The following is a 27,928-nucleotide window of genomic DNA, read 5'->3' as shown; positions in this document are numbered from 1 at the left end:
ACAAGCCAAGTCTTTTCATGAGAAAAATTGATCACTCTCTCCAGTATGGAAGATACTCTCTTGGACCATGCTGTCAACATTATAATCTAAGTAATTTCAGGTAATAATAATAACTCATATTTTTTTATACCATCATATACTTAATTAAAAAGTAGCATAGTGTTACAAGAAATTAGGCCTTCTGGTCTTGAGACCACCACAGCAGTTTCCCATTAAGGGAGGCTGTAGTTTAGAATCTATGTATGAAAACCATTGTTTTATGATTTTGAGGCTGAAAGCTTATGGAACATACTCATGGAAAAATACTGATAATAACATTTTTCAAAAGTTGGTATAGCCGGGGGGGCGGAGCCAAGATGGCGGAGTAGAAAGACACACATACACATAGCTCCGAACCCACAACCCACAGAACGGCTAGAGGGGACTAACTCACAGTGAATTCTGCACCCAGAGGCCACGGAATATTGGAGCGAGCGAGATTTCTGTTCCGGAGAGACCTGCAAACCTCTCGCGGGGGGTCCTTCGCGCTGTGGACTGGGCGCCGGGACTGGGAGCAGAGGGCAGCCCTGCAGCGGCCGCGACACCGTGAGGAAAAGATCCGAGCGGGCTACGGGGACGGGATCTCCAGCGGACACACGGATCCCTCCACCCACAGAGGGACCTGCAAACCTCTCGCAAAAGGTCCGTCGCGCTGCAGACGCGGAACCCAGCCCAGCCCAGACCTGCTGCGGCCACGACACCAAGAGAAACAGACCCGAGCAGGCTCCAGGGACGGGATCTCCAGTGGCGGCACAAGCCCCCCCACCAACAGGTGACGGGGGTTGGTGAGAGAGTCTCTTTGGCGGGTCGAGAGGGGAGTGGGGTGCCCCCATGGCTCGGGCCCCCCCCGCCCCGGGAGATAGAAGCTAAGAGGCAGCTGCAGACAGGGGCTCCCCAAGTGGGAGGGAGCCTGGATCCATTGTGGAAGGTCTGTGCATAAACCCCCTGAGGGAACTGAGCCTGAGAGGCGGCCCTGCCCCAACCTGAGCATCTGAACTTAATTCTCACACTGAATAGCAGCCCTGCCCCCGCCAAAAACCCTAAGGCAGGAAGCAGCATTTGAATCTCAGTCCCCAAACGCTGGCTGGGAGGACCAGGAGGCGAGGTGGGTGTGAGGAGAATATTCAGAGGTCAAGTCACTGGCTGGGGAAAATGCCCAGAAAAGGGAAAAGAAATAAGACTATTGAAGGCTACTTTCTCGAACAGACATTTCCTCCCTTCCTTTCTGATGAGGAAGAACAATGCCTACCATCAGGCAAAGACACAGAAATCAAGGATTCTGTGTCCCAGCCCACCCAATGGGCTCAGGCCATGGAAGAGCTCAAAAAGAATTTTGAAAATCAAGTTAGAGAGGTGGAGGAAAAACTGGGAAGAGAAATGAGAGGGATGAAAGAAAAGCATGAAAAGCAGATCAGCTCCCTGCTAAAGGAGAACCAAAAAAATGTTGAAGAAATTAACACCTTGAAAACTAGCCTAACTCAATTGGCAAAAGAGGTCCAAGAAGCCAGTGAGGAGAAGAATGCTTTCAAAAGCAGAATTAGCCAAATGGAAAAGGAGATTCAAAAGCTCACTGAAGAAAATAGTTCTTTCAAAACTAGAATGGCACAGATGGACGCTAAGGACTTTATGAGAAAGACATATCACAGAACATAGCGAGAAGATTGGAAAAATGGAAGATAATGTGAAATATGTTAATGGAAAAACAACTGACCTGGAAAATAGAGAGGCAGAATTCAAACTTAAGCCTTACTGATTTCAAGTGAAACACTGCATCGCTCCACCACCTAGCTACCCTAAGCTAAGTGTGAGCTTCTTCTGCAGCAGGGACTATATATGTGTATCTCCTGGGTTTAGCATGGCGTACTCAACATAGGTTTATTAAAAACATTTGTTGAACCAAAAAAAGAAAAGTACAAATCTCTTCCATGCTAGAATAAAGGATATCTCAGTGTGTATCTCTCCCTCCTGCCATCCTAGAAAGTTTAACTACAAATTTCATTTTTTTTTTTAAATTGAGGGAGGGTGGCAGGACATACGGATATAGCTGCATATACAGGAAAGAGAGAACAGGTTGAAATAGTGCCAGGAAATCTGAGGAGTCTTTGGTGGTAGCAAGAGAAAATGAAACAACTTCAGAAAAAAGGAATTCAAACTCATTTCTGGTGGTGGTGGGAGTGCAGTGGGCAGATGTAGAAGAGTCAGTCTTTTTAATTTCTCAGTGTCCCAGGCAATTCTAAAACAAATCTAGTTGCAGAATACTTGTCAATTTACGTTGATAGAAGGAGCTCCCTGCACAGATTAAGACCAAAATTAAAAAGTTCAAAAGGAATGCAAGACCGGTGGACTTGAATTAGTAAACCTGTGTTCAGATCTGCAGTCCAGCACATAAACGTTAAGTCCAGCTACTGCAAAATATAGTGAATAGAGAACTAGCCTTGAAATTGGGATGATTTTTAAATTCAAGTCTCACCTCCGGCACATACTAGCTCTATGTCCCAGTGTCTAAGTCACAACTTCTCAGTGCTACAGATCTGAAACTATAAATTGTAAAGAAGGTGCTGACTCTGTTGACAGAGAAAACTTTCTCATATGGAACATTAAGTCTCTATCCCTGAAGTATGTTTAACCATGTTACTCCTCTAACTCAAAAAAATCTTCAGCAACTTTCTATTACCACTAGGAAAAAACTTTAAACAACTGTTTGACAATTAAAAACACCTTTCACAGTCTGGTTCCAACCTATCATTCAGATTTAATTCTCAGTATTCCCCCATGATCACTCTACCAAACTAGTCTTCTTGCTTTTCCCTCTACATTTTATATTCGATTTCTGACACATCTGTTAAATAGTTTCAGACAAGCAATTTTTCAGGACATTTTTATTTTAAAATCTATACTAAATAAATAACATTTAAACACAATCATTACAAGCTTTCATCTTAAGTTGAATGTACATCAATGCCTCAATTATATCAAAATCCAAATTATTTGCATACAAAAATCACCAAAGATCAAAGTTGCTTCAAGTTTTACTCTTTCTCCTTAAATATTTCTAATTACAAATAGGACAAGACACAAACATGTTTGTGCAAATTAACTTTAAACATACAGCATGGCTTAAAAGTCATCAACTGTTTCTGCATCATAGTCACAGTACATTGATTGGCCTGTTAGACTCTACAGTATGACTCAGAATGATTCAAACATATTCTAAGTCCATGTAATTAGCAGAACACACTTCTAAGTATTGTGATATTGAAACATTTTTAAAGAACAAAAGGGAAGCTAAAATGTTACATCAATAGTAAAGTTACCAAATGAAACTTTCTACAAAGATTCTGAACATTAACAATTAAATAAGACAAAAAGTTAATTTATTTCCTTGACATTCAAACACATTATAAAAGTCTACGTAATTAGCAGAACACACTTCTAAGTATTGTGATATTGAAACATTTTTAAAGAACAAAAGGGAAGCTAAAATGTTACATCAATAGTAAAGTTATCAAATGAAACTTTCTACAAAGATTCTGAACATTAACAATATAATTAAAGAAATAAGACAAAAATAGTTACTTTATTTCCTTGACATTCAAACACATTATAAAAGTCTATGTAATTAGCAGAACATACTTCTTCTAAGTATATGTGGTAAACTTGCAAACTTTTGTAGGTATCAGAGAAGTATTCGATGAGTCTGAGTGTCTCTTCACCTTTGAGCAAAGTTTAGAAGATGACTCTAGGCTTGATTTGGAAATTAGCTCTGTGCTTGACTGGGCGAAGGCCACAGACTTTTGTTTTTGCTTATGCTCTGAATAAAGAAGAGCAGAAGAGGAATTGTTGGATGTACTTTCTATATGAGAAGAAAGTTCATGGTCATAGCTCATGGCTTTAACCAATGGGGAAGACACCTCTCTCAAACTGGCAAACCTCTCCAATTGTCTATTTGTTTCCATTAAGGAATTTATCCTTCTGACAGACTGACAAACAGGAGTACGCTGAAATTTCAAAGGTGACTTAACTTTGATTTCAGCTCTTGAATCATTTAACAAAAGTTTATTAAACCATTGGATGTGGTCTGAAACCTTTCCATGATCCGTCACTTGAAAATCTCCTGGAAGAGTTTTATTACAAGTTGGCACCAATGACTGCCACTGAATAATTCTTTCGTTCCTCCGTAACTCTGACATATGACACGTAACCTGCCCAGGAGATTCAGTGACAACTTCCTCAGGATTAGAGCAACTCAGTTTATTGTCTTAGAAACTAATTTCAGTCTCTTCCGCTATAATTATTTCTTTGCCGCTAGCAGGTTCTTCTTTATTTGTTTGGTCATTCATGTGAAATTCTTGCATATTTAAATGAAGATTCTCATCTGACTTGGCTCCTTCCTGAACCGTATGAAATTCCACAGCGGAACCTTTCACCAAATTCTGAAGTTGATTTACTAACAAGTTTTGCTCTGAAACAATGGAATCCTCTTTACTGCAATGATCCTCATCATGCTTTTCTAAAGACAGCACTGTCACATCATGATAGTCTTTAGCCTCAGATAGAGTCTTCTCTGGACTAAATTCTACATGAGGTACTGCACTTAATTTTTCTTTCCTTGAATCAGATTCTGATGGAGGACTGTCACTTATCAAAGCATTAAGATGACTTCCAGATTCAGAAAATGCTTTCTGAATTTTCAATAAAGTTTCTGTGGTTAAATTATTTTCATCTCCATTAAGAGAGCTCCCAGTTAGGCTGTCTTCATGTTTATCATTTACATTAATATCTGTGAGTTCACAAGGAAATTCAGGTGGTATTTCAACCATAAGGACACAGTCAGAAGGATTACTTTCCTTGTCAAAAGTTTCCACAAAAAGTAATGTCCCACTTGTACTAATTTCTTGAAAATTAGTATTATTAGGTCCAGTCCAAGACATTCGGTAATTCACGTCATCTGTTTGCTCTGGAGTTAGCAAATTTTCCTCAGATTTGCTGATGTGCTTTAACCCTGAAAATGAAATGGTTCAGAAATGAAATACATTCAACTGAATCAATTTGTGAGACACCAATTGTCAGCTCACTTTATTTCCTAAGCTCCCACATTAAAATAAATTGAATCCAATAACAGAAACATTTTTAAAATAAGAAATTTGATTGCTATTTTAACAACTTGTCAACTATTCATAAAAAGTAATCACCAGCATACTTTGCACAAGTATTAAATTTAATGCCAAGATAAATACAAATTGTCTTTTCTTTTGCTAATCTTTAACATTTTTTCTGTCTTCTTTAGTAAATTATAAAGATATTATTACACATACACACCTTTCTTTGTTAATCTTTCATCAACATCTGGGCTAAACAGCAGTCCAGTTTTTACAGATTCAATCCTATTTTTAAAATCTTGCTGATTCACAAGTCTTTGTCCAACATGTTCATATCCCTTCAGACCAGAACATCTGCTCTTTTGGAAAAAGAGAAAACCAACAAATTTTAAAAGCCTGGATTATGAAATTTACATTAAATTTACTTGTTTACAAATTATTTAAATTATTAATTTATTTAAATTATTTTGATTTAAAAAAAAAGATTGATGTAAGAGAAATTAATAATAATCAACATTCTAGGGGAAGTCCTATTCAAAATGACTATAAAACACAAAAATTACATAGGAGTCAATCTACCAAAACATGCTCAAGGTTTAGATAGATAGAATTACCACATGCTCCCTATAGCAATAAAAAAAATGACAAATAAATGGAAGGATAAGCACACCAATATAATATAAATGATGATATGATCAAATAACTGTTTTAAAGAATACAAAATAAGGGGGGGAAATTCATTTAGAGGAACAAAAGATCTAGAATCTCAAGGGATATCATGAGAAAAAGTAGGAATGAAAAGGGAATAGTATTTCTAGACCCCAAATTATTATACTATAAAGCAATAATTAACAAATTTGTTTGATAGTGGTTGAAAAATAGATCAATGGAAAACAGTCATCAAAGTATAGTCTACAGACTTCTGGGAGGAGTCCTTGGAACCTTTCCAGGGGGGTCCAAGACGTCAAACCATTTTCATAATAAATATTAAGATATCATTTGTCTACTAAAATACTCCACCCTTTTTGTACTGCCTATCTGAGAGGTAGTATTTTCTTCACTTCAACAAAAACAATGTACCAAACAGGTTCCGTGCATAAACAGAAGAGCTTGTTTTCTATTAAGTCAGACATTAAAGAATTTTGCAAAAACATATTAAACAATGTCATTCTTCTCCTTAAATGTTTTTGGTTTTAGAAAATATAATTATTTTTCATAAAACAAATTAAATAACCTGGTAATCAAAAAACCCAAGGACATAAATTATTGGGGAAAAAATCCCTACATATCAATTCCATTAATAAGTACTTGCGGGGCGGAGCCAAGATGGTGGAGTGAAAGCAACGACTCACCTAAGCTCCTGGACAAACTCCTCTGGATATCTCTGAAAGGAGAATCTGACCAGACTTTGGAGGTGTAGAATCCAGTGGGTGACAGACTTTGACAGATTCGGAGCCCAGGTTGGACTGGCAGGTCCACGGGAAGGATCTATTCTGCGGGGGTGAGCCCCCAGCGCACAGCGCAGCGCAGCAGGGCGGAAGGGACCTGAGAAGCCCGAGAGTGGCGGGTGAAACCAGCGGAGCAGGAGACAAGCCAAACCGAGCCGGTGAGAGCCGGTGAGAGCCGCTGAGCGCCAGATATCAGCACAGCAGCCCTTGAAACCTTCAGCCTGAAGACTAAACTTCGGTAAGTCAACTACTTGAACTTCCAGGAGCTAGGATGGCGGAGTGATCAGTAAATGCTCTCTCCTCCCCGCTGATGACCATGAAAGAACCATAAAATTCTTCCCCAGATTAATCCTGGATCAGCAGGAACAGCAGAAGGGGGCAAATAGTCTCATAACACCAGATGTTACAAAAATAGCAAAGGGGGATTCTTCCTACCGTGGCTGAGGCGATCTGGAAGGACAGACGACCCAGGGCAGAGAAAATTCGCACTGAGACCCAGGCAAGCCTCAGAGCCGGGAGACAAGCCCCAGGAGGGGCGGGAACACGCATTAGCTTCTAGGCAGTGCCCCAGCCCTCCAGGGGAAAAGGGAAGACAATAGGGAAGCTGGGATCACCATCCCCTGACCTTGCCTTTGCCTCAGGTCAGCTGAGGAGATCTCTTGAGACCAGACCACCCCTCCCACACACCTAACAAGCTAACCCCAGGGTTGATCTGGGAAACAAACAAACAAAAAAAAGCCTGCTTTTAGCCTAGACACACATCAGCTCAACTTAAAAGATCTGTATCTTCTGACTGAAAGAACCAGAAGCTACAACACTCAGCCAACATCATGAATCGGAAAAAGCAGACGAAAAGTGAAAAAAACCATAGAATCTTTCTATGGGGATAAGGACCAAAACACAAACACCAAAGAGGTCAGAGCTGAGACTGTACTTCCATCTGAAACCTCAGATGGGACTATGAATTTCTCACAAGCACAACTAGATTACCTGGAACATCTGAAGAAGGATATAAAAGAAAAACTGGCCAATGATTTTAAAATTATAAAAAAAGAATTCACTGATGAGAACATCACTCTGAAAAGGAAAATGGAGCAAATGGAAAAGGAAGTTCAAAAATTAACTGGAGAGAATAATTCCCTAAAAGGAAGAGTTAATCAAACGGAAAAGGAAACCCAAAACCTAACTGGGAAAATTGGTTGAATGGAAAAAGAAGTACAAAAATTAAATGGAGAAAATAGCTCCTTAAAGGGAAAAATTGGTCAGATGGAAAAGGAGATGCAAAAGCTAACTGAAGAAAACAATACGATGAAGATTAGAATTGGGCAAGTAGAAACTAATGACTCAATGAGGCAACAAGAATCAGTCAAACAAAATCTAAAGAATGAAAAGATAGAAGAAAATGTAAAATATTTAATTGGAAAAACAACTGACCTGGAAAATAGATCCAGGAGAGAAAATTTAAGAATTATTGGCCTGCCAGAAACCCATGATGAAGAAAAGAGTCTGGACAATATCTTCCAGGAAATCATCAAGGAAAACTGCCCAGAAGTACTAGACTCAGAGGGCAAAATAGTCATCGAAAGAATCCACCGTTCCCCTCCCGAAAGGGATCCCAAACTCAAAACCCCAAGAAATATAGTTGCCAAATTCCAGAGCTATCAAGTGAAGGAGAAAATACTACAAGCAGCCAGAAAGAAACAATTCAAATATCAAGGACACACAGTCAGGATCACACAGGACCTTGCAGCTTCTACATTAAAAGATCGAAAGAATTGGAACCCAATATTCTGTAAGGGAAAGGAGTTGGGACTTCAACCAAGGATCAACTACCCAGCAAAGTTCAGCATAACATTTCAGGCAAGGAGAAAGTCATTCAACGAAATAAGGGATTTCCAGAGCTTCCTGACCAAAACACCAGAACTCAATAGACAATTTGATCTTCAAATGCAGGTCTCCAGAGAATCATAAAAAGGTAAACAGAGGGGAAAAAACAAAAACAAAAACTTGCTACTCAATTAGGGCAAACTGTTTACCTCCCTATAAGGGAAGATGATACCTGTTAATCTTGAGAACTGTGCAGCTATTATGATAAAAGGGATATATGTAGAGGGAACGGGCATAAAGTAAATGATGTCATGTCAAAAATACGATTTAAGTATGAGAAGGGATTGTAATAGGAGGTGTGAAAAGGGGGAAGCAGAAAATGGCAAATTATATCACAGGAAGAAGTACAAAACTATAGTAGAGGGAAGGAGGGGAGGGAGATGAGCATTGTTTGAGAGGTACTCTCATCTGATTTGTTCAAAGGAGGGAACAATAATCTTAAGTAGATAATCCTAACTAGCTCTATAGGTAGTAGGAGGGGAAGGGGGAAGAAAGGGGAGGGTGGCTAAAAGGGAGGAAAGAAGCAATAAGAGTAAAGGGGACTAAAAGGGAGGGGGGCTAAAAGAAGGAGGGGAAGGCTGCAGGAGGAGGGAGAGAAAAGTGAATACTATTGAGGAGGGGAAGGGAGACGGGAGAGCTAAAAGCACAAATGGTGGGAAAGAGGTTGGAGGGAAATACACAGATTGTAATCATAACTGTGAATGTGAATGGAATGAACTCTCCCATAAAACGGAGACGGATAGCAGAATGGATTAAAAGCCATAATCCAACAATATGCTGCTTACAAGAAACACATTTGAAACGGGGGGATACACATAGGATAAAGGTCAAAGGATGGAGCAGAATATATTGTGCTTCAGCTCATGTAAGAAAGGCAGGAGTAGCAATCCTAATCTCAGACAAAGCGAAAGCAGAAATAGATCTAATCGAAAGGGATAAGGATGGAAACTATATCCTGCTAAAAGGCACCATAGACAATGAAGCAATATCATTACTAAACATGTATGCTCCAAGTGGTATAGAATCCAGATTCTTAGAGGAGAGGTTGGGGGAGTTGAAGGAAGAAATTGATAGCAAAACTATACTAGTGGGGGACCTCAACCTCCCCCTCTCTGAACTCGATAAATCCAACCTCAAAATAAACAAGAAAGAGGTTAAGGAGGTAAATAAAACTCTGGATAAGGTAGATATGATAGATCTTTGGAGAAAACTAAATGGGAATAGAAAGGAATATACCTTTTTCTCAGCGGTACATGGAACATTTACAAAAATTGACCATGTACTAGGACATAAAAATCTTACAATCCAGTGCAGAAAGGTAGAGATAATCAATGCATCCTTTTCAGATCATAATGCATTAAAAATTACATGTAATAAAAGGCCATGGAAAGAGAAACCAAAAATCAATTGGAAACTAAATAATCTAATTCTAAAGAACGGTTGGGTTAAAGAAGAAATCAGAGAAACAAACAATCAACAATTTCATTCAAGAGAATGACAATAGTGAGACAACATACCAAAACTTATGGGATACTGCAAAAGCAGTTATTAGGGGAAGTTTTATATCTTTGAATGCTTACATAAATAAAATAGAGAAAGAGGAGATCAATGACTTAGGCTTGCAGTTGAAAAAGCTAGAAAAAGAACAAATTGAAAATCCCCAAGTAAATACCAAATTAGAAATACTGAAAACCAAAGGAGAGATTAATAAAATTGAAATTAAGAAAACTATTGAATTAATAAATAAAACCTATAGTTGGTTTTATGAAAAAACTAATAAAATTGATAAACCTTTGGTCAATCTGATTAAAAAAAAGAAAAGAAAATCAAATTACTAATATTAAAAATGAAAGGGGTGAACTCACCTCCAATGAGGAGGAAATTAAAACAATAATTAGAAACTACTTTGCCCAACTTTATGCCCACAAATTCGATAATCTAAACGAGATGGATGAATATTTTAAAAAATACAAATTGCCCAGATTAACAGAAGAGGAAGTTGAATACTTAAACAACCCCATCTCAGAAAAAGAAATTGAACAAGCCATCAATGAACTCCCTAGGAAAAAATCTCCAGGGCCAGATGGATTCACAAGTGAATTCTATCAAACATTTAAAGAACAGTTAATTCCAATACTACATACACTATTTTTGAAAATTGGGCAAGAAGGAGTCCTCCCAAATTCTTTCTATGATACAAATATGGTTTTGATACCCAAACCAGGAAGAGACAAAACAGAGAAAGAAAATTATAGACCAATTTCCCTAATGAATATAGATGCAAAAATTTTAAATAAGATTTTAGCAAAACGAATACAGCATCTTATCACGAGATTAATACATTATGATCAGGTAGGATTCATACCAAGACTACAGGGCTGGTTCAATATTAGGAAAACTATTAGCATTATCGATCACATCAACAACAAAGCTAACAAAAACCACATGATTATCTCAATAGATGCAGAAAAGGCTTTTGACAAAATACAACACCCATTCCTACTAAAAACACTGGAGAACGTAGGAATAAAGGGAACTTTCCATAAAATAATAAGCAGTATCTATCGAAAACCTTCAGCAAGCATTATATGCAATGGGGATAAGCTAGATGCATTCCCAATAAGATCAGGGGTGAAACAAGGTTGTCCATTATCACCACTATTATTCAATATGGTACTAGAAATGTTAGCTGTAGCAATTAGACAAGATAAAGATATTCAAGGAATAAGAATAGCCAAAGAAGAAACTAAGTTATCACTCTTTGCAGATGATATGATGATTTACCTAGAGAATCCCAGAGATTCAAGTAAAAAATTACTTGAATTAATAAACAACTTTGGCAAAGTTGCAGGTTACAAAATAAACACACACAAATCTTCTGTGTTCCTATATATTAGCAACAAAGTCCAACAGCAAGAGATAGAAAGAGAAATCCCATTTAAAGCTAGGGTAGACAGTATAAAATACTTAGGAGTCTACCTGCCAAAACAAACCCAGGGATTATATGAACACTTTTTACACATTACAAGACACTTTTTGCACAAATAAAGTCAGATTTAAGTAAGTGGAAAAACATTAGTTGCTCATGGGTAGGCCGTGCTAATATAATAAAAATGACAATTCTACCTAAATTAATGTACTTATTTAGTGCCATACCAATTAAACTATCAGACAATTACTTTCTAGAGCTGGATAAAATAATATCAAAATTCATTTGGAAAAACAAAAGGTCCAGAATATCAAAGGGACTAATGAAAAGAAATGCTTGGGAAGGTGGCCTAGCGCTACCAGACCTCAAACTGTACTATAAAGCAGCAATTATCAAAACCACTTGGTATTGGCTAAGAAACAGAGAGGTAGACAAGTGGAATAGACTTGGCACTCAAGATGCAGTAGGCAAGGAATATAGCAACCTTCTGTTTGATAAACCCAAGGACCCCAGCTTCTGGGATAAGAACTCATTGTTTGACAAAAATTGCTGGGAAAACTGGATAACAGTGTGGAGGAAATTAGGCATAGACCCATACCTGACACCGTACACAAGAATAAAGTCCAAATGGGTACATGATTTAGGTATAAAGATTGATACCATGAATAAACTGGAGAAGCAAGGAATAGTGTATTTATCAGATCTATGGAGAAGGGAAGAATTCTTTACTAAAGGAGAGATAGAATGCATTATGAAATGCAAAATGGATAACTTTGAGTACATTAAACTGAGAAGTTTTTGCACAACCAAACCCAATGCAACCAAAATCCGGAGGGATGTAGTAAATTGGGAAAGAATTTTTACAGCTAAGCTCGGGGATAAAGGCCTCATTTCTAGAATATATAGAGAACTGACCCAAATGTATAATCATACAAGTCATTCCCCAATTGATAAATGGTCAAAGGATATGAACAGGCAATTTTCAGAGGAAGAAATTAAAGCTATCTATAATCATATGAAAAAATGATCTAAATCACTATTGATTAGAGAGATGCAAATCAAAACAACTCTGAGGTACCACATCACACCTATAAGATTGGCAAACATGACAGAACAAGAAAATGATAAATGCTGGAGAGGATGTGGGAGAGTTGGAACACTAATTCATTGTTGGTGGAGCTGCGAGCGCATCCAACCATTCTGGAGAGCAATTTGGAACTATGCCAAGAAGGGCTACAAAAATGTGCATACCCTTTGACCCAGCAATATCGCTACTAGGACTATATCCCCAAGAGATCATAAAAATGGGAAAGGGTCCCACATGTACAAAAATATTTATAGCAGCACTCTATGTAGTTGCCAAAAACTGGAAGTCAAGAGGATGTCCATCAATTGGGGAATGGCTGAATAAATTATGGTATATGACTGTAATGGAGTACTATTGTGCCATAAGAAATGATGAACAAGAAGACTTCAGAGAGGCCTGGAAGGACTTATATGACCTGATGCTGAGTGAAAGGAGCAGAACCAGGAGAACTTTGTGCACAGCAACGACCACAGTGTGTGAGAGTTTTTTCTGGTAGACTTGGATTTTTGTAATAACGCAAAAACTTCTTATAAAAAAAAAAAATCCCAAAGGTGGTTCTTAAGGCAAAATGCCTTCCACACTCAGAGAAAGAAATATGGAAGTCATTCGCAAAATGTAGCAGATCATGTTTGTGTATGTGTATGTGTTTGTGTATCATGTTCTGATTTGTTATACGATTTCTTTCAGTTATTTTAGTCTGACTACATAGCATGACTATAGTGAAAATATACTCAATAGGAAAGTAAATGTAGAATCTATACAGAATTGTATGCAGTCGTGGGGAGGGAGGGGGGTAGTGGGGGGGGATAAAATCGCAATTGTATGGCAGTGATTGTTGAACATTAAAAAATAAAAAAAAATAAATAAAGTACTTGCTAAGGTGGCTTTACTATGTGTCAGTAACTATGGTAGGAGCTGACGATACAAATACAATAAATCTTGGCAAGGACTTCTCAGAAAACATGAAAGAAGTTCGAGAAAAATTATGTTCGAACATTTTATATAATATACCACAAGCTTCAAATGGATGCATGATCTGAAGATTAAAGTCATAGCATTAAAAAAAAGAACAGAGGAAAATCCGATCAGGTACCTTTAAAAGCAACAGCTAAAGGCAGAATTCTTACCAAACAAGATTAAAGAATAAAACTGATAATTCTGATGACATGAAACTGAAGAACTCTTATACAAATTTAATGGAACTAGAATAAGGGAAGCAGTTGACAAGGGGAAAAAGCTATCACGTAGGTCTGACGCATGCCTGATTTCCCAGATTTTGAGGGAACCAGCATGGACATATACAATTAAAAGTCATTCCCCAGTGGGTGAAGGCAAAAAAGATATAAACAAATAGTTCTTAAAATGACTATGAACGATTATATGAAGGATTGCTTCAACTCACTAATAATTAGGGAAAACTAAATTAAACCAATTCTAAAGCTTCATTTCATGCCTAGAAAATCGGTAGATAACAAAAAATGGGAAGTCAAAATTGGAGAAGTTGTGGAAAGATAAGCATATCAAAGATAGCAGGAAAGTACACAAAATATTTCTAAGCACTTTTTTTTGGTAGCAAGTAAGTGGAACAAGGAATAGCTAAAAAAAATGATGGTGTCTGAATAGCAGAGAGGTGCAGAAGGAGCCACGTGCTTTCACACATGGCCAAATGGTGATTCCTTTAGTTCCATTACGCAAGGCAGGGCCAGGGCTTCTATTTTTGAAAGAAAGATTTTTGGAGAGGGATGGTGCTAATACAGACACACAGACACACACTCACACATCAAAGAAAGGGTCAACGAAACATTTAAAAATACACAAAAGATCAAAATCAGAAGAAGTTCAGAAAGGACCAAAGCAATTCTGTTAAGTTTAACATTTTCTTAAAAAAGCCCTCAAACGACTTGCAACAGAAATTTTGTTCTTTGTATGTTGAAATATTCATATTTAAGTTCATAATAAAAAAAAGAACATTTGAAATTAAAAAAACAGGCACACCACTACACTGCTCCTAAAGCTCAGTTAGTCCAATCATTTTGGAAACAAGATCTCACTGGCAGACGTATACACCAAGCAGGTCAGAGACAAAAAAGGTCCCATTTATAGCCATGTATTGATAACAGCACTTTCGGTAACAGCAAAGAACTGGAAGCAAAGTAGATAGATACCCCATCCGTGGGAAGTAGAGAAGCAAACAGTGATACATGAATATAACGGAATATTGCTGTACCATAAGAATTGACTAATTGAAGAGACAGAGAAATACGTGCTCTTCTATGAAATGATGCAAAATGAAGCAGTCAGAACAAAGAATACAGTGCACATAATGACAAAAAATGTAAATGTATAAAAACAAAAAAACAAGGCAAGGAAAACGGAATGCAGGGAAATGATAATGATCAAGGAAGAGACATGAGGATGCACCTCCCTCCCTCATTTTCAGATACGGAGAACGATACACATGGGACAACGTCAGACCGGACTGAGGAGCAGGTTTGTTTTGCCGAATTATTTTCTTTCTTTTTCTGTTATTCGGGACAATTCCCAAGAAAGAAGGTTCGAGGTATATTGGAAAATGAAAAACAAAAAATACAAATCAAAGTGTAAGTTCTTCATAGTTGTCAAAGTTTGGTACATATAAAATATGACAGTTAGAAATAAACTACTCAGAGCAAATATTACTTGTGGATTACCAAAAATATGGACTTTTTAGCAGCACTTAGTAAAACTTGTGGCTGATTTGGTATTTTTTGATAAATTATTAAAATTACAAGTCTGAAATGATGAATGAAAATACAGTGAAGGAATGAAAGATACTTACTACATCTCTGCTACTTTTCTTCACACTAAACTTGAGAGGAAGGGATCTTCGGACCTTTTCTTTAGGACTTCTCTTAGGCGAGAAGCAACCTGCCTTCCCTGACTCCACCCTAGGAATTTTTTCATAAGAGGGAAGAAAAAAAATGCAATTTTTGATAACGACAATTTAAGCTGTATATGTTGCCAACAATATTTTTTCTGCGAGGCAAAACTTAACATAAAAATCCACAATAAGTTTTAGTGCTCATCTCCTAAAAGAATAAAAATGTCAGACACTCTTGATGGAGGAGTCCTAACTAGCTATGTGGGACCTTTGGCAAATCACAACTTGATGACAGTTTCCTCAACATTTATAACATTAGGATTTATATCAGATGATTTCTAAGTCTATTCTAGATCTAAGATTTTATAAGTAGTGGGAATATGAAAACTTTATTTGTGTACCTAATTGTCATGCTTCTGACAAGAACTATTATAGTCCTTTGAACTTGGATCAAATAGATTTTCAAATCACAAGTAAAACATTAAGATGATATACTGTAGGGCAAAAGAGACAAGATTTTAATCAAGCAGAAGTGGTTTTTAGATTGAGAATCTTTCTTTGATAGAGGGAAAAAAGGAAAATGTTCTTGACTAATAAGAGTATACTGACAGGGAAATTTTCAAAAATGTTTTATTATTAAAATTGTATCAGTTTGCAGAAACAATAAATAACAAAGCAAACTATCCAAATCATTTAAACTAAGTTTCATTAGTTATCAGTGACTGAAGCAACTCACCTGCACACTTTTTCGCTTGCAATCCTTGTACTTCGCCTCTGAACACCTGTACTGAACCAACGACTTCCACTGATGGCTATGGGGGAGACTGAACTCTGGGAAGATGCACCAGGACTTGCTTCAAACTGAACTACAAAAGTAGCATAACATATATTAACTGATTTGTTTTAAAGCACAAAACATCAATAATATTGTTTTTTAAGAGACTTTTGAATTCCAAAATTTTTTTTTAAATTTTAGCTTAATAACCTTCCTTCATTTTCCTTTTACATAAAACACTATTTTTCTTAATGTTATACTTTAGGAGGATCAAGAAAATGTTTAATTCGATTTTAACTTCTGTTAATAACATACAAAACAGTTCCTATATATAAACTCTGACTTGATATCCCCAGGGGAGAATATCACATTCCTTCTGTTTCCCCAATTCATGATAATTACCCTCAGCTAATTAAACATTATGCTAATAACCACTTGGATCTTCCAGTGTTTTTCTATTCCTTTGATTTCAATTCACTCTCCAGGTTCTCTTCTTACCTGTCTCAGTATCATTTTCAGTTTCCTTTGCTGAATCATCACCCCTGTCCCACTCCTAACCACATATATTCTCCAAGTCTCTGGGCCCTTCTCCTCTCTACTCACATACATACCACCCTAGTTCAGACCTTCCTCACTCTTGCTTGAACTATAATAACAGCCTAATTAAACTCCTAGCTTAAGTTTCCCCCCTCCAATTCATCCTCCACATAGCCTCCAAAATATTCTTCCTGTAACAATATGTTTATCAGGTCACCTCCTTAAGAAGCCGTGGTACCTTTAGATAAAAAAACATAAAATTTCTCAGCTTGGTTTTTAAAGCTTTTCACAGTCTAGATACAGACTACTTTTATAGATAGTTCCTAATATTCTCTTTCATGTAGTCTATTCCACACTGTCGTACCTGCTGTCCTCTGAATTTGATAACCCACTTCCTGCCTCCATGCCTTTGACTGCAATGTACTCCCTTCTTTATCTCTGTCCTTAAAAATCTCTATTCCTCCTGGTAGTGTTTTCTCTCCCTCACCAAGTTATCTCATATTTATTTGTTTACTTGCTTATCTTCCTAGGTAAATTTTAAGTGCCCTGAAGGTAGAGACTTTCAAATTTCTGTCTTTGGGAAGATAGTGTCATTGAACTGAAGAATACACGGTGGGATATAAGGTGTAAGAAGACTGGAAAGAGGCAAAAAAATGGTAAGGGAGACTGACAATTGGTCATAAGGCAATTACAGGGGCCCCTTTGATGGCAATGGATATAAACCCAGATAGGTAAAAAAAAAACCTCTTTTTTTGTTGAATTTAAAATCAATAGTTAATTTAAAGAACAGTTGACCTAAAATCAACAACTGACTTACTAAAATTAGTTTACTCAATTTCAGGATAAATTACTATGGCCAGGGTTCTTTCCCTTGCTATACAGTGGTTGTGTAATGGTGGACTACTACAGAATGGCTATGTGACCCTGAGCAAGTCTTCTACTTCTCAGTGCTCTGGGCAGTTCTCTATAACCATACATTGGTAGAGGGAGTTTGCTCACCTGAAAGTCCCCAATACCATTAAAATCACAGGTGCAGTCACTGAAATCACAGCTCCACCTTCTATCCCTTGTACGTTCTAAGATGATGTAGTCACAATTAGTTTTCTCAGTTTTTTTGGTCACTTCAATACTACTCACCAGTTTTTCCTTGTGAGGGTTAGGGGCTATAACTGTGATTTCATTTGTATAGGGAACTCTCTGGTGAGGTAATTATCCCTATTAATACAAGCCAGCATGTTCTCTGCAACTTAAAGAGTGGCTTAGAGCACAGATATCAAATGTGTGGCCCCCTGTAGCCAGAACTAGATAAAAATGTAATTGGGAAATATTTAATACAGTAAATAAAAATACAATAAAAATAGAAAGCATTACATTTTAAAATTACGTCAACATGCAACACAGGAATCCTTAGAATAGATTAGTAACCCCCTATTCCTATTTGAGTTTGCTATTACTGACTTCCAACCGTGACAGATTAAATGATATGCCCATGGTCACATAGCCAGTATATGTCAGAGATGGGACATAAACCCAATTTCCAAGATTAGCTCTCTATTCATTATACTATATTTCTATTGGCAAGAATTAAATCCTAACCTCCAGTTTCCCTGCCAGTTCACTCTACCATCTGAAAGATGAAAATGTCAGCAAGGCAATAATTCATCAGATGTGTCTATTTTAAGCAGAATGAGACTTCTAGAAGATATTATGATGCTTAACACCCACCATCATTAGTATGTCTCTGTGTGAGTAAAACTGTAGATCTTTATAGCAAGAAGGCATCTCTAGAGCTCATGGTTCAGTCTCCTTATTTCATAAGTGCAGAAACTGACATCCAGAGGAGCTGAATCACTCACCCAGGATCATGCGCACTACTGTAAGTAGCTGAGCTGGAACTACAATCCAGAAGTCTTGACATTCAGTGTGTTTCTCTACTCTACCATATGGTTTCCAGGAAAATTTGGGGTCCAGGAATATTGTAAACTCTTGCTCTTGTTGTCCATTTGAAAAAAGGTCTTAAAAACAAGTTCCCAACTCATAAATCCAGTCAGAAAAAAATTTATAAAGGTTAATCAGGGCACATTCTCCATGAGCAGGAGTTTGAGATCTCCTGACATCTGGGTTGGAAACTACAGAGCTTGAGAGAAGTGCAAAGTTGAACATAACACTAGGGACCCAATCACAAAGCATTTACTCCTAATGCCTTCAACTTCACTCCTAGCTTCCAGTACTCAAAGAAAGAAAAAGTAAAGCATCATCACAGAATACTAAAATGTGAGTTTTCAATAAAATTTTACTTTTCCTAGAGTCCCAGTTGGAAAAGACCTCAGGAGCCATCTAATCATCTCATCTTATCTGTATCTGAACAAGAAATGTCCTCTATAACATCCTTGAAAGGTGGTAACCCAGACATTAAAGCCCTCTAGTTGCGGGGGAAGGGAAGGGAAGAAATTCACTACTTCCTAAAACAATCCATTCTATTTTTGGAGAGCACTAATTGTTAGGAAAATTCAATTCAATTTAATAAATATGAAGTGACTACCATATAGAAGCTAGATGGCACAGTGGATATTGCATTGAGCTTGAGATCAGGAAGACTCAACTTCACGAGATCAAATCTAGACTTCACACACACCTTATTCAGTGACTTAACTTTGTTGATCTCAGTTCCTCATCCGTAAAAGGAGTTGGAGAAGGAAATGGCAAACCACTCCAGTATCTCTGCCAAGAAAACTCCAAATGGAGTCAGAGAAAAGTCAGACACAACTGAAATGATTAGTCCCTTGTCCTCAAGAACTCACATTCTACTGTGGGAAAATAATATATACACACAAATACATACTGGATTGACAGTGGAGTGGGATCAGGAAAATTATTTAACAAAAATGTTTTATACTTTAACAGAGAATCTAAAAATCCTATTATTTAAAGCTCGCTGGAAAAAAAAATATATTCACCTTTTAAGCAGATAAAGACTAAAGGTCAAAGAAACATTACAAAGTAAATTCAGGCTATGCAGTAGTTCAGATGAAAGTAAAGAAAGTTACAAATAACTGCAAGAATCTTAGTGCTAGCAAACAGTAACCTAAACACCAACCAACTAGTGGAGTAAGGCAGTCATAAGAGAGCTTGCACTCAGAGATTTGAACCAAAAATTCATTGAAAAATTAGTTTGAACTTGAACTTATAACAAAATATGGACAAACTATTATAATGAACAATTTCACACAAAATTACACAAGAATTGAAATACAAACTGACTCAACTCCCTGGTATAGAATAACCTATTAATAAAAAAAAGTTAATAACCCACTTGAGTTTTGTTACATGTTTAGCAGTACTTAGTTATAAAGAGACAGAAAATCATTTCAGCAGATTAGCCTATGAACAAAATGCTTAATTTTCTAATCTCAGAATTTCTAGTACAATATGACCAATATCACTAGGGAACCCCCTATATGAGGGGCTCAACCTGGAATCCATGCTCACAAGAAATTCTTGGATACGTTTCAGGGGTTCATGAACTTAGATGGGAAAAAAATTACATCTTTATTTCAATATTGCTGGTTTCCTCTGTAATACCATTTATTTAATTTTACATACTTAAAAAATATTTCAAGGAGTACAATGTATCTATATATATAGATATAGATAGATTTCATCAGATGGCCAACAGGGTCCATGAAACAAAAAAGGTTAAAAAACTCCACTATGCAGCATCCCCACTCAAAAGTTCTACTTTATTTGGCATTATGTTGACATTTTTTCCTTACTGTTAAAAAGCCAAATTTTGACTAAACACAAATAAATCTTGTCAGAGAACAAAGTTAAAGACAGACTGCAAAAGCTTCCATCTAGTACAGTCATGTATGATACTTACCAGCTTTGTCTTGCTGAGGTGTAGTGGAGGGTGTTCTGTTACATTTAAGCTTATTCGGTACTCCACTAACAAAATCTGAAATGCAAGACACAGAAGCAATCATGTCTTGCTCTGTTAATACACATTTAATATTTATGATGTGCTAAAAAAAAATTGTACCAGCAGATACATTTTCATTAGGTCATTATAAGAAAAATAGTCACAGGTGGAATTGATGCCCAGTAATAATGAAATACAAAGAAATTTTGCACCTTTCAAAAGATAATTTTAATTAAGTAGTTCGCATCTCTCGAGAGGATATTTCAATTCAAATACAGTCAACACTATACTTCTAAATGTTTCTCAGCAGAAAAAAAATTGGAAGGTATTCTTACCTCTGGGAAAATGCTAATTAAAAAGCAAAAGGTTTTAATGAGTAAATGAAATTGGTGACTAAGTTGTGAATTTTCTGAAAAGTAATTTTGGAGTTTGAAAGTGAAACAATGTATTATACGGGCCTTATGTCGAATATCACTAATTCACATTTATGTAGCATTTTAAAGTTTTCAAATGTTTACCTCACAACCCGATGTGAGTTAAGTAACATATTTTAAAATTTGTTTAAAATAATTAGTACATATTGATGATGAAAAGTAATTGTAAATTTTTCTGAATTCATTTCCAAATAATTCACCCCTTAAACAATTGTACAATGCTAAAGAAACAGCCATTCTGATGATGCGGGACAAATTCCACTCTAACAAGCACGAGTAAAAAGAATCCTCATTCTGCTTAAACCAGAGTAGAGACAAGCTGATGTAACAGGCACCCATAAAGCCTTTAGGACTACAAAATGGAATCATTCCAGAGTATTGCAGCATTTCTTACCAAGAAGCTAGCCTAACGACATGAAATATCTTATTGCTAAAAGATTGCAGAACATGGTAAAAAAAAACAAAAGTCAACTCCAAGGAAGATGTAGAACAATATTTTTACCAAACACAACTTATCTAAAACGAAACAGACAAGACTATAGTAACCAAACACAAGGCTCTCCTCCCAACCATTTCTACCATTAAGTAATTTTCTGCTACCATCATGCAAGAAATATGAGGGGAAGGGGGTGTTTATTATTCATAACCCCTATTTGAGTTCAGTCTTAATACTTTACTTCAGTGGCTTTAAAGAGCACAGTTTCACAATCTGGGCTTCGGGGGGAAACCTGGTAGCTTCAAGAAACTGTTCAGTATAATGTCCTTCTTCAATATACACATATACAAACTGATGGTTTAAAGCACAAAGACTATTTTAACAGTGTATAGACAGCTCAAATATAAATTGCATACAAGCAGGTGGCAATGTAAAATAAAGCTATTTACATTGAGAAGACCCAGATTCAAGTCTGGGTATGCTACTTTTGCTATCTTTGTGACCTTGGGTCTCAGTTTCCTTGCATATTAAAAAGGGGGGCAAACCAAATTATCTCTATATTTCTCCAAGATGTCTTCCAGCTCTAAAAGTCCTATATTCACAGTGTCAAATTTAATACAATAATCAAACCTATACTCTAGGTCAAATTGAACACAATAATCAAACCTACACACTAAAGCCATTTTCATACTTCTAAAACCTCCATCCCTAGGTTAAGCAGTTTCACCATTTCTTCTTGACAAGCATTATCTGCCAGGCACACAGTTCCAGGCACTGCTGTCTTTCCAGTACCAATACTGACATGCTAATAATAGATAACCAAGGCAGCATTTATATCTTATTATCAATACTATCTAGAGAGAAACAATACAATCCACTTAACCACCGAAAGAGCAAGATTTGTGTCATACTTTTTGCCAATATTAACTCGCTGATTCAGGGTTTTATTTAAAATATGAATATTATGTAGCTAATAAGTAGAGCAGGGACACATACTAGATAACCTAAACGTTGGATAACCTAAATGTTACTACAGAGATTCGGTTCTGGGATGTTTGAAGTTAACCAGTTAGCTAGGAATAGGAGGAAGAATGTCAGTCTCTTGAAAACAATATTTCAAAGCTTCTGATCTAATTAACAAGATAACTAAAAATACTCAACTGGAACAAAATATAAAAGGGCAGCCTCTGCTGAAACAACATCTTAGAGAGGTGGCACTGTTAGGCTAGGTGAACTATATGAAGGGAAATTTGGTCTTGATGACAGTTGATACAAACTACCCTGCCCTTCGAAGGGCCTTCACCCCAACATAATATGTGTGAACAGACCTGGCATGAAACTTAGAATGTAGAGGATTTAAGCTTCTTCCTCAAACCTTCAGGAGGAAACTGAAGGGAAGATCTATGAAAGTGACTGTTCAAGCTAGAATGATGAACATTCAGGATGTACTGGGATAGAAACTAACAGGAAAGAAAGTTTGAACTGGCACGATGACTGCGTGTAAATATGTAAGTATTTGACATAGAGCACAGATGGGGCACAAAAAACTAAAAAGACCTGGCACTCTTCCTCTTTCCTCCCAGTAACCCAAGCAGGATGTATCTGTCACTCCACCTTTTCTCAGCCCCAGGAGCAACTTTGAAGAAAAAAAAAAAACCCAGACACAAAAGATAATTTAAAAAACTACGCAATAGGACCACAGACCATTGCAGTGAAGCTGATGACAGGAGAAAATAAATTTACATAGAAACATATAATTCATACGTAAAAGCAATCTTAAGAGTCTGGTCCTGAAAACAATGGAGAGTTCCTCTTGTTCTACCTAGCGAAAGGTATAAGGGAATCCCATGGAAAGGAGGCAGACACAAAATGATCCAGTCCACTTGATGACACTACTTTCCTTTCTGTGTACCCCAAGGCTTATATCTGTAGCTTATCTGCTCTTTCTGTACAGCGGTCAAAAAACATTTATTAAGTGTCAGGCACCAATCGCATAAATTATCTAGCTTTTAGGCTTGACCTCTAGCTCTGGCCTTTTGATGTACATCATCCTTCTGCTATCTTTAAAAATACAAAGAAGCTGCTTTGGAATGACATGCATCTGTGTGGCTAGAATTTCTCTGGAGGTCTACATCTGCTTTATTTTGGTCTTGTCTGAGTTTAATCTACAAAAATATAATCTACCGAATGCAAAAAAACAAAAGATTTTGTCAACATCCCCCTAAATCCTAAAAAACTGTTTGCCTGTAAAGGAAATTGAACTACATGATTTTTAGGGTCCCTTCTAACTTTAAGTTATGTGAGTCCTAAAATATATTTGACTTTATTAAAAATTGTATTACAATGGCCTGCAGTCCTATTGACTCTTTGCACCTTTTTCATCTATTCCTTCCTTTTTACAATGCTACCAATTTAGGCCAGGCCTTGACTATTCACACCTGGATTATTGCAAAAACCTTCCTCAATTCCCTTCCAGTCTTTCTGGCCTAAAAATAATGCTGTGTACTGTTAAAGACTCATCCAAAATATCATTTCCAGGACATCAATACTCTGACCAAATCTTCCACTTGGTGGCCACTGCTTACATGATAAAACTTAATCGCCTGAGTTAGCGTTCAACGATTCTCCGTGACCGTCCTCAGTCTTCTTTTCTGATTTCTTCCCTTTCTCCATTTAAGTCTTCATTTAAACAAAGTTAGTCTACTTACTGTCTCCCACATGTACCACGCCCTTCCACACCTGAATTTCCTCATCCAGGCCAAATATTATGCATTTTTGATTATCCAAATAAAATTCCAATTAGCCCTCCCTAACAACTCATTCTTCTTCAAGCCGAGGGCATTTTAACAATCTTACATTTACACTAATTCATTGTTGGTGGAGCTGTGAGCGCATCCAACCATTCTGGAGAGCAATTTGGAACTATGCCCAAAGGGCTACAAAAATGTGCATACCCTTTGACCCAGCAATATCGCTACTAGGACTATATCCCCAAGAGATCATAAAAATGGGAAAGGGTCCCACATGTACAAAAATATTTATAGCAGCACTCTATGTAGTTGCCAAAAACTGGAAGTCAAGGGGATGTCCATCAATTGGGGAATGGCTGAATAAATTATGGTATATGAATGTAATGGAGTACTATTGTGCCATAAGAAATGATGAACAAGAAGACTTCAGAGAGGCCTGGAAGGACTTATATGACCTGATGCTGAGTGAAAGGAGCAGAACCAGGAGAACTTTATGCACAGCAACAACCACAGTGTGTGAGAGTTTTTTCTGGTAGACTTAGATTTTTGTAATAATGCAAAAACTTCTGAAAAAAAAAAAAATCCCAATGGTGGACCTCAAGGCAAAATGCCTTCCACACTCAGAGAGAGAAATATGGAAGTCACTCACATAATGTAGCAGATCATGTTTGTGTATGTGTATCTGTTTGTGTATCATGTTCTGATTTGTTATACGGATTCTTTCATTTATCTTAGTCTGACTACATAGCATGACTATAGTGAAAATATACTCAATAGGAAAGTATATGTAGAATCTATACAGAATTGTATGCAGTCGTGGGGAGGGAGGGCGGTAGTGGGGGGTGGGTGGGGAGGGATAAAATCGCAATTGTATGGCAGTGATTGTTAAACATTAAAAAAATAAAAAATTTAATAAAAAAAAAAAACAATCTTACATTTACTAATATTGCTATTTTTAACTCTTTGCAAGAGGAACTCTATAGACCTACATTCTGACTCTTTGTCATTAGCAAACACTACAACTTGGGCAGGTCACTTAACCTACATGAAGCATAGTCTCCCCATTAGTAAAATAAAGAGTCTGGAAGAGGCTCCCCCTCTTACCTAAAAAATTCTGTAATTCTAGGAGTCTATGTTTTATCTCTTCAACTAGACTGTATACACCAAGAGAGGTAATAATATGGTATGCGTCTTTATATCTCCCACAGCCCTTAACATAAAGAAGGTAGTAAAAAAAATTTCTGTTGAGTAGTTACCTTAAATAATAAAAGCTTATAAACCTCCATGCTTAGGTCAAATAGTAATAATACTCACCACCTACACCCTGTCTTCTCTTTTCCTTATGTTCAATAGAAGACTCATATTCACCTTCTTCGCAGTCGTCTAGTGATGGAGTAGAACTGGGGCCATCAATACCCAACATGACTGGTATCTTTTCCATGATAAACTCTGGCACACGCCCTAAAGGATAACATTGACAATGTTGTTTTTATTGTGTTGTTTTAAAAATAAAGGTATTCTACACTAAACTTCTGTCAGAGAACAGGTTCCTAAATCATATACTTGAGCTTGAAGGAACCTTCAGAAGTCATTTGGTTCACCCCCTTCATTTTACGGATGATAAAACTGAAATCCCGAGGGTTAAATGACTGTCAAGATCACATATGGAGCAAGCAAAAGAGCTGGAGGTCTCTGTGAGCCCAAGGCCTCTAACTTAGTCCAGCACTCTTTCACTGTTTCTGCCTCAGAGTTTTAATGGTTAGTTGGGAGAAGCTGGCAAGCCATAAACATTCTGCCCTGAAGACATTTCACCTTTTCTTACCAATATCAGCTGCATGATCAATCAGGGTCTTTACCACCGCAATCTCCAGTCGAATTTCTTCCCTTGCATTCTTCGACACTTTCTCATTCCATGAATGTAAAAGGTTTGGAGCAAGCATTGCTGCAAGATTATAACTATCCATCTTATTCTCACTGACTCTTTAAAAAAAAAAAAAAGTAGGTACCATTAAACGTAGTCAAAATTTGAACTAAGAAACAATTTCAAGAAGCTAACAGGCATATTTGTAGGGACTCTTACTTAATATTGGCTATGTATAAGGCAAATACTAAACCTTATCAGGAATTTAACCAAGAAATAGGAAATAAAAAAGCTTCTAACAGTCAAATTAATTTATAAAATCCATGCATCCAAAACTAATATTTTATTCACAGCCAAGCTTCTCAAAATCCTCAATCAGTACTAACTTATTTAAAACATAATAGTAAGACAGTTGGTTATTGCATTTGGTTTCAAAGTTCATAACTGATTAGAAGTAGCCAAACAGAAAGGGTGAGAGGAGTGGTTACAGGCAGGCACAAAAACTGTAGTGAGAAATGACAGGTGATAGCAAGGAAAGAAATAGAAAAATTATAAAAAAACAGAAATATGAAATCAAATGGCATCACAGGTTAGACCTTTTAGGGTAAACTGCCTTGCAGAAACAGGCCCCTGGAGATCACTGTATTACGGTATACAAATAATGACATTCAAAATGATAAAGAAAAAACGAAATTGTATTCAATATACTCCATTTGAGAAGATAAGGAAATATGTAAATAAATTTTAAGAAATATTTCCATCCCAAATAGCTGAAAACAAAATAAATGTACTGTTGCTTAAAATTATAACTGGCTAGCCAAAAGTTCCCCATAGCTAAAATTTTTTGTACTTGATCTTTACTTACCTGAGAGAAACATTCCGGAGAAAGTTAAAGAAGTACCGTAATACATATACTATATTGTCAGTCATAAGACAAGAGAGCAACATTGTAGCAGTATCCCTCTCCTCTGTTTCCAACTGTTGAGCTTTGATAAAAGCTTCATGCAAATCAACTGGAAAGATGGGTTCTGGCAACTCCCTAAAAAATTTCTTAATAAGATCTGTGATATCCTGTGGATCTGCAGAAGACAGACAGCTTTCACCATGATTCAGTTTCCTCTGAAATAAATTTCAAGTCATCAGTATTCTTTGATTTAAGATCTCCATTTTGATCAAAATCTCTGCTTACATCTCAAGATAAAGAGTTTTTCTTAGTAAACTTTAATTCTTTTATTTATTTGCTTCTGGTGTCATGTATTACAAAACACACAAGAAGCTCTAGCAAACAATCAAAAATACTTAATTTCTTTAACTACTGGATTCATGTAAGCTATAAATGCTTTCCACAAAGGGAATAATAGCTGGTCAGCTGTAACTCTACCATTCATTAATACCGAAAAGATGAGAGGACATAATGCTGAGCTTGGGAGTCATTAGACCTGGGTTCAAACCCTCCCCCCAATAACTACCTATGTGCAAGGTGCTCACAGACATCTCCACAGTAATTATTTAAAGTCATATGGGATGTGATGTTAGAGGGAGTCCACATGCTAGAAAATAATAGACCCTTTGCACATTCATGTCATATCTGAGAACTGTAACAACAAAAACCTAGACAACTGTGGAAAGAAAAAATAGTCAAGGAATATGCCTACCTTCAGTGCTTTTATATGGGTAGCTGATCCAGAAACCCTAAAAAGACCCTTAACATGAAGATGTTGTTCCAAAGATGTGCAAGCATCAACGAGAAAACTGAAAAAGGCAGGTCTCATTAATGTATTTAATCTTACAAAAACCATGCTAAGTGAATATACTTGTCAAGGTACATCAATAGGCTGTGAAGATCCTTGACATGACTTCTGAATTA

General features: G+C 36.8%; 1 protein-coding gene across 1 annotated transcript in view; it reads right to left on the bottom strand.

Annotated features, from left to right (window-relative positions):
• Positions 1-2,901: 2,901 nt before the first annotated feature.
• LOC140513782 (rho GTPase-activating protein 11A-like) overlaps positions 2,902-27,928 on the bottom strand; it is a 48,517-nt gene continuing 23,490 nt past the window's right edge. Inside the window, exons 4-12 of the mRNA XM_072623788.1 lie at positions 27,717-27,813; positions 26,927-27,180; positions 26,023-26,180; positions 25,515-25,661; positions 20,542-20,616; positions 16,086-16,215; positions 15,308-15,416; positions 5,359-5,497; positions 2,902-5,041 (exon numbers count right to left, since the gene is read on the bottom strand). Coding sequence (XP_072479889.1) covers positions 4,299-5,041; positions 5,359-5,497; positions 15,308-15,416; positions 16,086-16,215; positions 20,542-20,616; positions 25,515-25,661; positions 26,023-26,180; positions 26,927-27,180; positions 27,717-27,813 — 1,852 coding nt within the window. The 3' untranslated portion in view covers positions 2,902-4,298. The remainder of the gene's footprint in view (positions 5,042-5,358; positions 5,498-15,307; positions 15,417-16,085; positions 16,216-20,541; positions 20,617-25,514; positions 25,662-26,022; positions 26,181-26,926; positions 27,181-27,716; positions 27,814-27,928) is intronic.

The sequence above is a fragment of the Notamacropus eugenii genome, chromosome 7, assembly GCF_028372415.1.
Source record: "Notamacropus eugenii isolate mMacEug1 chromosome 7, mMacEug1.pri_v2, whole genome shotgun sequence".
Taxonomy (NCBI): domain Eukaryota; kingdom Metazoa; phylum Chordata; class Mammalia; order Diprotodontia; family Macropodidae; genus Notamacropus; species Notamacropus eugenii.
Note: the sequence above shows the minus strand (reverse complement) of the source record. Positions and strands in the feature narration are given on the sequence as shown.